We start from the raw sequence: 11,985 nt of genomic DNA on the forward strand, positions 1-11,985 counted from the left end.
ACATCATATAGCAACAGGCAGGATCCAAAATCACTCCAGGAGTCTGGCACAGTGCATCAATAAAGCAATCAAATATAATGCTATAATTATCCTTCTTCTCGTTGATTCCATTAGTGCATTCCTTCCCAAGAACCCCACCCCCCCCACCCTGAGGTCCAAGGATATTGTCAATTTTAAAAGGAAACAAATTAATTCTACTGTTTTGCATAAACTTAGCTGCCCTTTTAAAACGCATAAAAGTACCTATCAATCATTATTCTTTTTACTAAGCCATTATACTGGAGGTCATAGGTTCTATTCCTAACCTGTTCTTGGATATCTATAAGCATCAGCTTTCCTCTCTTCCAGTGCAGGGGAGGGTACGTGAATGACCTCCACTTCTGATTCATCTACTTCTTCATACAAGAGGTAATAAGTCTTCACACCATCGGAATCTGGAAAAAAAGGCTTTTATAAAAATCCATAGTCAGCTCCAGTAGAGTTTTTATTTAAAAAAAACGAAACAAATTAATTTGCATGGACAAAGCGCCATTGTGCATGCAGGATAGAAATTATTTTTCTCTGACAAAATAATGAAGCAAGCAATTCCTGCACAAGATTCTGTAAACTGTTATGTCAGGTTATTTTATTTAATCTTAATTCTGAATTTAGACATATGGCAGAGTACCAGGCGCTTTCGGCCCACAGTCTGTGCTGCCCAATTACATTCAATTGACCAACACTCCTATATGTTTTGAAGGGTGGGAGGACCCCAGAACACTGGAGGAAACCCACACTTGTAGGGAAAATGTACAAACCCCTGACAGACAGCATAGGATTTAAACCCTGGTCCTGATCACTGGGTCTGAACAGCGTTGCGCTAACCGTGATATTTTAGTGATTTTGGTATGTATTGTCCAAGAACTACCTCCTCTATGCAACTGGTTTAAAGGCCAACAAATAGTTGAAGTTCACGTCAGAGTTATTGAAGAAGATCTAGAATTTCACAACTCTGAAGAAATGGCGGTTCAGATATTGCATCTTCTTCGTTATTTCCAGCGACTTTGTGAACTGTCTGCAGCTAATTTAACTCAACCAGCTACAAGTATACTAGAACTGGAAGACTGGCTTCCTAATTTTCCAAAGCCCCCCTTCCATCACCATCTTAAGGATTCACCCCCTTGTTCACCAGAGCATGGAGGCTGGAGTGAGGGCTCTCTACAGTAAAAGCAGCAGCCAACCCTCCAAGACCACCTGGACAGAACTTTCTGCTTAAAAGTAAAAGAGCTTTGTTGCCACCTCCAAGTCAGACATGATTAGCCATTCCTATATTGCCAACAGGCCAGAATCCAGAGATATCACTTGCCAGCATTTTGGGAATAATTTTATCACAATGTGTGCAGCAAATCAAGAGGATTGTTCACTACCACCTTCCCTAAGGCAACTGCCATATCGGCAGGAAGCCAGAAAGCACAGAACAGATCCTTCAGCCCAACTTGCTCATGCTGACCAAGGTGCAATTCTGGGTTAGTCCCATTTGCCCGCATTTGACCCATGTCCTTTGAAACCCTTCCTATCTCTTTATCTATCCTAATGTCATTTATTTTCAACTAGCATTTACTGTCCAAATTAGATCTGAACAGTAAATACTAACCTTGACACAGATATAAACAACTTGCAAATGTGTTGCAGCATGATTAGCTTTTAGACATGAGAAAACAAGCAGTGGTGTTTATCTTTTGGAGAATCAAACCTGGCAAGTGATGTGTCAAGACGTCACCACATCCTACTGGCCAGACTGAACTCAGTGAGATGAATCATCAATGCATTAGCCTACGGGACTTTGAATTCATATGCAGACTTGGATTAGGACAAGTGGTTTCAAAATTGACTGAAAACAAAACTACACAGTTCAAGAAGACAGGTGAAGGAGTGAGGAACACAGCACAGAAACACGTCCTTTGGTCCACATACTCATACTGACCATTAATTACCCATTTAATCCAATCCCATCCACTGGACCCTGGTCTGCTGCATTCCATGCCTTGGAGCTTTCAGTGCTCCTCCACATACTTTTTAAATGTTGCAAAGGTACCAGTCTCTGTCACCTTCACAGAAAGGTGATCACCCACTGAGGGGAGGAAATTTTCCACAGATTCCCAGTAACCCGTCTGATATCTCACTTTAAAATGCACGCCCTCTGATTTTAGATCTTTCTGTTGTGGGGTAACATTTCTCACCTATTTTTAAAAAAAAAACTTTTAAAATGTAGGCATACAGCATGGTAACAGGCTATTTCAGCGCATGTGTTCTCAATTGCTGCTCTATTTACACATTAACCTATATCCTTGGTACATTTTGAACGGTGGGAGTCCCTGGAGAAAACCCAGGCAAACACGGGTGGGGGGAGGGGGAACGTACAAACTCCTTACAGACAGCATGAGATGAAGCTGTGGTCCGGTCCCGATCGCTGGCGCTGTAGAGGTGCTGCGCTAACTGTTACGTCTACTGTGCTGCTACTTCAGTTTCCTCTGCTCCAAGGATAACAAACCCAACCTAACCAGTCTCCTCTTGTAACCGAAATGACCCACCTCAGCAAAGATGCTGGTGAAACTCCTCTGCGTCTTTGGCAGTACAATCACATCCTTTCCAGAGCAGAGTGGCTAGAATTGAACACAATACTCCAGCCATGGGCTATCCAAAGATTTATAAAGTTGTGCCATGATTTTCATCAGGAATTTTAAAAAAAGAAAGCGAAGGAAGTAACAAGCATATCTGAACAATTTTTCATTGTCTAAAATTTTGGAATTGTTGCAGCTAAAGTCATACCTTCAGTTCCTGTAGGACACCACCAGTAACCTGTAAATCTGTCAAATTCTTCCTGTATTACAAAAGTTGCTACTCCAGCCGATTTAGGATCTTCTACTACATTAGGCAAGCCTGGAAAATAGTTGATCACCTGAATGAAAACACATTCTCCATACATTTCAGTATAAAACATTAAGATAGAAGCTCAGCACATTTCACAATTACAATTCTACAATCATTTGTTGCATATTTTAAACCATCGGCAGACAAAATGAATGAATGTCAGATTGAAAGTCACTCACCAGCAGTCAATGGAGTTCACAAAGTGCACATTTTAAGGCATTTTGCAAGTGCATGGAACATTGTCTGGCTTCTATCTGATGCAATAAATGTAATAGTACCCAATATAAGTGTATGTCTTCTCTGCCGTTTAATCATGTATTATTTCCAAGCTCACAGACTAGGTTTGATCTAAGACAAGTGCAGATCCCAGAGCTCAATTAGTTATATTCCCTCTCTTTGTTCAAAGTAGTGGTCTGTGCTTTTCATGTTACAATTTGAGGAAGTCCAGACATTGAGGGACCAGATTCCTCATGGTCTCTGGTGGCAACTTTTTTTGCCTATTTGAAGTGAGAATGAAAGGTTCTTCAATGGCAAACCTGCCTGTAATATTTCACACAAATAATACAAAATTACTGGAGTATATTTTTCTATCAGAAGCTGGTGATGTCAAAATGATTCCAATTTGCAGAGCCTTTCAAGGACCATGTTCATGTGATAAAAGAAACTGAAAAAAAAGGTTAGAAAGTGGAACTCTCGAGTGAGTAATTGAAGAACTCAACATGATTAAGCCAGATAAACAGATGAGGGACTAAGTACTGTACCAGAATCTTTTGATGGGCTTTAAAAAAAATCAGATTTAGAGGAGTGTTGTGAGTGAGGAAACAGGTTTTGTGGGTCTCAAAGGCAAAGACTCTCAACACACAGTTTTGGTAGCAAAGGATTTTATTTACTGAAGGAAAATACATTGGAGAATGGTAACAGTTGCAACACACACGTGCACTACACACGCATGCAATTTACAGCAGCCGAGGGGGAAAAATAGAGGCAGTGAAACAATACGTACAGTTTATTACCGATCATGGGGAAAAGTTGAGTTGGCAATGAACAACGCGTACAGTTTATTACCGATTGTAGGAAAAAGTCGGAGAGCGATTAAACAGAAGCAGGCAACTAATAACATATGTGGGAAGAAAATGCATGCACACACAAACAACCAACCAAGGGAAAAGTCAATATGATGCTTGCCACCCCTTGAAAGACAATAATCAACACTCCAACCCTATTTAGTGCACAGCTCACCAACAGTTTCTCTAGTGTCATTCCATGTTCCTCAGCCTGGAGTGAAGCAGGGTGGGCCTTTGAAGATGGCAAAAAAAGAGAGAACAAAGCACACATGGCACCTTTATGGCACTGAAAGGCTGGGGGTTCAGTCCAGGTTATTAGGAGGGTTTCAATGGCTTGGTGCCAGTTAATCCAATTACAAGATCCAATGGCCCAAGGCCAAGTACAGGCAGGCTGGAGAGTCCAGCCCAGGTAATTTACAGGGTTGGGTAATGGCTCAGTGCCAGGAATGTTAATCCAATTACAACACCCAATGGCCCATGGTCAAGTATAACAGACTAGAGAGTACACTTAATGGGTGGGGTGGTACCAAACCTTGATTGGCAGCTGGTGTGTCCTCCGACTAGGTAGGGGGCAATGCTAAAGAGGCACATTTAGAAAGGAAATTTCCACATGGACTACCTCGGACTAATGGCCTCTCTCTGCTGCAAGTACCATACAATACAATTTTAGTTTTGACTGCAATGGTGACCTTATGGCTCTCTTCCATCCTCTTGATCATCCATGGGCACACTTGTTAACAAGGATGAGAGCAGCAAACTTGGTTCCAACATCCCTTTCTCACAGTCTTCTAGCCAGGCCCTATTTGTAGAATGAACACAAACACTTCTGATAGTTGGCTACCATCCTTACAACAAGAATCACACCTCAAGCAGGGAAGAGGCAAAAAAATGTCAACAATATAATTCTCCCATCTCCAGCTAACCACCAATTTCTAGCTTATTTTGGATTTTATTTTATTTCAGTTTCCAGCATCTGAACCTAGATGCTCATCCTAACAGATGAACCTACTTGGTGAATAAAGCAACTCCTGCAAAAATTTAAAATGTACCACTAGCACATGTTGAAAGTAAAAAAAGATGGAATGTTGTAGGGGAAAAAGGATGATTCTGAGGCAGAGCAGATATAGCAAAACCGAATGTCAAAACACACTTTCAACATTAATACAGACTGCAAATACATTACTCAATGGTAAATTTCCATACCTTTATGGCAAAATGTCAATCGTTTCTCTTCCCCAGTTCCAATGTTTGATATCCACAAATCATTGTTATTTATAAATGAAATGAAAGAGGGATCTCCTGGACAAATCTTGGGGTCCATACGAGGACCTGAGCATTGTGTCTTAATCTCTACTGGCTTCATTGGCGATATCTGTAAGAGAAATCAAGCGGTAAGGAATGGCATTCTTGGTAGTGTTAGGTCTGCTTTGTTCATGAATGAGTGAGACAAACACCAGGCTGAGTCGAAATCAGGGTTCTTTGTTCTTTATTACCGGATTGTAACACTTGCGACCAACCATGTTAGTCGGAGAATGCATTCTGCCGTTATCAGCAAAATGGTGATTTTTTATACCCTTGGATATGTGCTTAGAACATCATCATATCATTACTTGTCCAATGACTAAAACTGTTGCTATCCTTTCCCTGCTAGCTTCCTGCCTCTCAATCCATCAATGTCTCTCTTATCTTGTAAGTACAAGGATGCATTCACATCTTGTTACAGCCCTGTACATTCCCATCTCATGATGTTTTACCTAACAGGAGTACAAGGACACCTCCCCTTCTTGTTACAGCCCTGTACAGGGTAACTCCCTACACATTCCCATCTCATGATGTTTTACCTTACAATAGCAAAGTATCATTTGCCAAACTGCAGATTAAATGTAGGAAATAACAAACCAACCACAACTTTATTCTGCAAAAGGCTCCAAATAGTATTTCAGCAAGCAACCTACAGCAAAATTTCACTGTGCTTTATCACTGTTCTGCTCAGACTTTTTTCTCTAAAGGCACAAACCACCGTAATCATATGACTTTTCTGATATTTGGCCCTAAACATTGAATGAGAGCAAATTCAGTTGTTTCTCCCCTAGCCCACAACATAGTTAGTAAAGCAGAGCCATTTTTATCTCTATTTAACCTAGGCACCCCAAGACCTTTATGAAAATCCTACTGCTGTTTGAAACAGTTATGATGTTGGCTTCCCTGCTGACAAAGCTCAACATCAAAACTAAATGATACTTTTCTCATCTAAGACAGCAGGGGGCATGTTCATAGTTCTGAAAAAATTTTTACTTTCATAAATCAACAGCTAATTTTGCTCCCTACATTTATGGGGAGAACTACTTTTTTTTCAAAAAAGGTCTGAAAAAGGCAGCAAAGCCCAACCAATTTATGAAAGGACAATAGTCAGCTATAGTGTTAATCTGACTTCACCCATTCCAAGGAACTAAAGCAATGCTAAGATGACTCAAGAGGCAATCAAACATTAGAAACCCTCTCTTAAATAGTGACCTCATCAGTGATAAAAAAAATATTTCAAGTTATTGATTTTCCTGAATAAATTACAGTTGGATGTGCCAAACCTTGTACAGAAATTCTGGTTCTGAATTCATAGTGTTTTCTATCTAATTGAGTCTTATTCAATTTTTTTTTTGTAAATCACTTCAAATCATTTGTCCCTGTTCAAAATAAATTGCCGAAGTTTGTCTCCTTGTTCAACCTTAATTCTTTTAAAGTAATGCAGCATCCTTTCAAAACTCTTCACAGCCATTTGAGACACCAAGTACTGCCAAACATAGAACGCACTACCCAGACCATCCTCAAGACATGTTACCACGAGTCACGACTCACTTGATAGGATCTTGCAGGAAGTTTTGGTTGTCATTTACTTTCTCAGTCTATAATTGTGGAAATCCTATCACTGGCTCAACAATTTATGATACTCCTGGTCTGTGAGATTGCCTTTGAGAAAATGCAATAGAACCATCTGAGGAATCACTAATGTCCTTTTTTGCTCTCAGTTCATGATGTGGAGTACAAGTTACCCAGACATGCAAGTGTTCAAAAATTATGCAGAAACAACAAAATACAAAACCCCCACACTATTAATTCTAATCCAAGGCACAAAAATCCTTTCAGTGATATAAAGAAAAGCCTGCAGTTAATCACTTCATAAGTTACAACAAGTTAGGTACACAGTAAGCCTATGGAAGGAAATGAACAAACCAGCCACTCTGGCCAGACAGATTACTGTCGTAGTTTCAATCTCATACTTACATTAAATCCATTTTTCCCACCATCCTTGCAATAAAAAAGACTATTGTTAGCTTGGAACAGGAAGAGCCCACTATCTCTGTGGTAGTCATATGAGGTAATGCCAAATGTTCCAAGGCGCTTCCTTTCACGGAGGAGCTCCTCTTCACGTGAATACATCCCATGATGTGGAGTCGCCTAGAAAGCCACAAATACAAAGGTACCCTGTGACAACTCTCTGACCAATAATCTACAATTACAGGTATTAGATTTATCAACATTAAATAGTTCTGATCACAACAGCCCTCAAGTCTGCCTTACTTTCACATAGTGCCAATGTAATCTTTTAATTTCAGTAACATATGCATTAATTAAGGCAATAGATAAGATGCTGAATACATTGTTTATGAGAGAAAATTATTTTGTAACATAAAAGCTGATCTGTATTTTAATGGCATGAAGTAGGATGTAGCTTTTTATAGATTAAAGTAATGGACCGGCAATCTGGAAGCCACAGAACAAATCAACCTTGTAAACTGAATTAAGTGATTCTGCCTGGCTGAAGTTCGATGGGCACAAAACCAGCCGTCATCCAAAGACAAATTTAGTGGATAGCCCAACTCTTTTAGGAAACCAAATAGGTGCAATTATTACATCGCTGCAAACAAACTGAAAACATATTTTTACATTATTGTGTCAACATGGTGTAAGAATATTCCAACTACCAGAAATCTGGGTGAAAAAGGATTAATTTTCTCATCTAATTGTTGGTGGTAGAAAAGAGGATACAATTTAACCAATTGGTATTACCCCAAATGATTAATTGGCTGAGAGCTAAGAGTAATGTGGTTCAGAAAATTAAGTTTTCAAACATAAGGCACAACAAAAATAAAGTAAAATCCCTGAATTCAAGCAACTGGCAGTGTCAAGCAAATGGCAAAAAAAAAAATTGTGGAAAATAAATAGATAAAAAAAAACACAGAAGTATTCAAGCAACCAGAAAATTCACTTATCTAGCATTTACCAATCCCCAAAGGTGCCAGGTTCCAGGGGTTTTACTGTATAGGTCTTTTCCAGTAATCAGCTCAGCTAACAGAATGAAAGATGCAATCAAAACATCATCAAAAATGTTGCAGCAACTCTTTCCTCCATAGAATGTGCTGTTTGTTTTCTTTAAGCTCTTTCTGAATTGTCCCCATTGGTTCATTGGTTGTTTTTTTTAAAAATTCCTGTTCCTTTGTTACCCAGTTACAATTTTCTATATATTCAGTTGTGAATATAAAATTTGGGCTAATCATGGAGATAGGAGCAGAACTGATACACAAATGAAGTTTAAAAAGGTTTTTCATAAAATATAGCATTATAAACGTCAGAGAAATGGACACATTCATCTTTAGAAGGGAAAAACAATGATACAATTGCAAAATTGGTTAAGGAATTGAGTCTAAGTCTCGTTAACAGCTTGCAGCAGGCATTCCTGGGATTCAGTGATGTCAACAATGTCCTGTAATTAATTAATGAAGAGGATTGTAAAAAGTCTAACCTTTAAAATCTGCAAAACTCACTACTTAAAATAGCTTTATGGTAGATGGAAGTTAAAAAAATGAAATTATATTTTTAGGATGAAGAGAATGCAAACTAAATATCTTGGACTGAACCACTGTCTCCTATTGTGGGATATTGATGCTGAATCTCTTAACACATCTTGAATGCAACTTTAAAGCTTTCTGTTTTAAATCTCGGTTTCCTTTCTCCATTGCTGCGTTGAATGTGCTACTATGTTTTGGTATGTGCAATATGACATTCAGGATAAAATGTTGTCCTAGTACCCTATGGCATTCTGCACTAACGATCTAAGTATTCATGGTGACATAGAATTATTTAGCAAGATGACAAGTCCTTCAGCCCACTAAGCTGATGCTTATCATTAACCCTCCATCTTCACTAATTCTAATTTGTTCTCCCCACACTCCTTTCCACTACCCACCTACACATTAGGGGCAATTCTTTCTTTGGCTTGGCTTCGCGGACGAAGATTTATGGAGGGGGTAAAAAGTCCACGTCAGCTGCAGGCTCGTTTGTGGCTGACAAGTCCGATGCGGGACAGGCAGACACGGTTGCAGCGGTTGCAGGGGAAAATTGGTTGGTTGGGGTTGGGTGTTGGGTTTTTCCTCCTTTGCCTTTTGTCAGTGAGGTGGGTTAACCCTAACCCTAACCAACCAGAGAAAGAGAGACCTACTGAGCTTTTACATTAACCAACCTGCACATTGTTGGGACAGGGGAGGAAAATGGAGCACCACACAGTAAGAGAGAATAAGGTTAGGATTGAGCCCTGGTCACTGAAAGAGTGGATCTATTGGATGTGCCACATCATGTCATCATGCCAAGGAAAGCTTACACAGAATAAAAAAAATTTCACCTGGAAATGATCAAGCATCTGTTTCCAAGACAGCAGCAAAAGAGCATCTTTCCGGACCTTTTTTGGGATTTCAGAATACAAAAGAGAGTTCTCTCTACTCCCATAAGGCATCCCTATGGAAAAGGTAGTTTAGAGAAATAATCAATAAAAATATTACAATCAAGTTGGGCCAAATAGTAGTTAAAATGAAACCCTCGGCAAATTCTGAGCAGTATCCCGTTAATGAGCATCATTCAAAGCTGATAATCTCCTCAACACAGCTGGTTCTTGGCAGAGGTTTGGTTATTACTGCACAGGTACTTTTACTTCATTAATGCTTGAATTATGAATTTTCACCACCTTTGACTCTTTGGGTTTTTCTTTTGACTTTCTGAAACTATTTTTCACTATACTCTACCAATTGGAACACAGTGTGATAAAATGCCTATTTTGCATTTCACCCAGCCTTTGTAATTTATAACATTTTTAAAACTTTCTCCACCTATACCACACTATGTACATCGTAGAATGGCTATAGAAATATTTGCAATATGTCGTGCAAGAATAATTCCGATATAGTTTTAAAAGTTTGAATATGTTAAAAGCACACATTCTACAACCTGCTTTCACATGCAACTCAGTATGGGTCAGAGTTCAAGCAATTTCTGACTCCTGGTAAATATTAATGTTTCAACGTGGGAGAGCATGGAGTAGAGACACAGGTGGCTCCGGTGCTGGGCAGCATACCATAAGGGGTGCAGACTTAGAGGGGGCAGCAAGCCAACACAGGGCACCAGATACAGGGAAAACAATCCGCGTTGAGAAGGAGAAGCTTGGGATACAGCCCTACAGGAAGATGACTACAGCAGCAAAGCAATAAGGAGCTCAGCGGTCGAAAGATCCATTCAGGATGCAGTCGAAGGATTCACACAGGCTGTGGGCTGCTGGAGACTGGCTCAAGGGAACCAGGCTTCAGAACTAGGAATCGAGAGGGTACCAGTGGCGATAAAGGGCTCCCAAAGGGCCTTAGGCGCTGAAGGCTTCCTGATTGTATCAGGTTTGGACCGGGGGCTGCCAATAATTTGAGTCTGAACAGAGGATCCACGGTCATTCAGTGTCTCTGAAATGACTCTCTTTTGCTCCTCTTTCCCTTATTGTTAGGGGCACCAGGCAATGCTCATAGCAAATCTGTTTGCCTTCCAGTAGGCAAAATCTGAAGTATATTATGCATATTACATTTTTAAGTATTATTAACTGACAATATAAGGATACTTGAAATTATAGGCAATTTTCTTTCCCACATGCCACAAGAAAAATCAAACCACAGGAACTGCAATGAAACAGCAATCTTTTTTCATCTCATCATCAAAGTGAGACTTGCATCCTATAATTTTACCCGCGGAAAGACCAACACTAATAACCTTAAGTTCTAAGCAGGTTTCTCAGCAGAACCTCTTGCAGCTTGAACTGTCTATATGCTGTGTGGTTTATCATTCTGATGTTAGCTAGTACTTACCCAAGTAATAGACACGGTGGGAATGGTGCCCAGATTTATCATTTTTTGGAATGAACTGGAAATCATGAGGTGCTTTGTTAATGACAATGCCAGGGTACTTCCTGCTGCTGTGGATGATCTCTCTGAGTCCATCCCACGAGTGCTTCTCAACATAGAATGGCGAGGTTGCATCTTCCATATCTTCTACTACTGCGTTTTCAGACAGTGCTTCTACTGTGGCCATCTCCTCAATCCTTGCTACACAGCTTAATCAAAAATAAATTACTTTTTCCAACATCACAAATGTTAAAAAAAATCTGCAATTGTGCATCGCAAAAAATAGACTGAAAGTAGCTACTATCCAACTAGATATTTGAAAATTTAGCAGCAAAAAAGTTTATTATACATTTTGCAAAGTACAAAACTCAAATTCAGGTGTTTGCATTGAGTAACTGCAGTTGAACTGACATTCTTGAACTACAGAAGCACTCTCTCTCTCTCTACTGATACTCTACATATGCTGTAAATCACATTCAGAAACAATCTGTATAGATCAAGCTCCTCCTTGCAAGTCCCATTTTCAGAGTTAACTATTACCCCAGACCATCATCACGAAATAACAGAGATCAAGGAGCTCAATCAAGAGGGGACTCAGAATGTGTTTTTTTGTGAGCAGGAAATATTTGTGAAACATTAATATATAAAATATATCGTTCATGTTTAGTTTATTGTTATATATGTTACTTATTATCTGTATTTTGAACGAATAAATAAAGTTTAAAAAAAATATTCAAAAGAGCCATCTTAAATTTATTAATATCTGTAATAAAACTAACAATGGGCATAGAAGTCTGACACTTACC

At 39.4% G+C, this 11,985-nt stretch overlaps 1 protein-coding gene across 4 annotated transcripts in view; it reads right to left on the minus strand.

Annotated features, from left to right (window-relative positions):
* The window catches only part of dpp9 (dipeptidyl-peptidase 9), an 84,548-nt gene that overhangs the window by 44,413 nt on the left and 28,150 nt on the right, over nucleotides 1-11,985 (minus strand). For 3 of the 4 annotated variants that reach the window (XM_069928538.1, XM_069928540.1, XM_069928539.1), the window contains 6 exons: nucleotides 11,144-11,388; nucleotides 9,649-9,761; nucleotides 7,254-7,427; nucleotides 5,178-5,346; nucleotides 2,809-2,919; nucleotides 306-434 (listed from right to left, as the gene is read on the minus strand). In XM_069928538.1, the coding sequence (XP_069784639.1) occupies nucleotides 306-434; nucleotides 2,809-2,919; nucleotides 5,178-5,346; nucleotides 7,254-7,427; nucleotides 9,649-9,761; nucleotides 11,144-11,388 (941 nt within the window). The remainder of the gene's footprint in view (nucleotides 1-305; nucleotides 435-2,808; nucleotides 2,920-5,177; nucleotides 5,347-7,253; nucleotides 7,428-9,648; nucleotides 9,762-11,143; nucleotides 11,389-11,985) is intronic. The other variant, XM_069928541.1, reaches the window with a different exon arrangement.

This window comes from Narcine bancroftii, chromosome 3, assembly GCF_036971445.1.
Source record: "Narcine bancroftii isolate sNarBan1 chromosome 3, sNarBan1.hap1, whole genome shotgun sequence".
Taxonomy (NCBI): Eukaryota; Metazoa; Chordata; class Chondrichthyes; order Torpediniformes; family Narcinidae; genus Narcine; species Narcine bancroftii.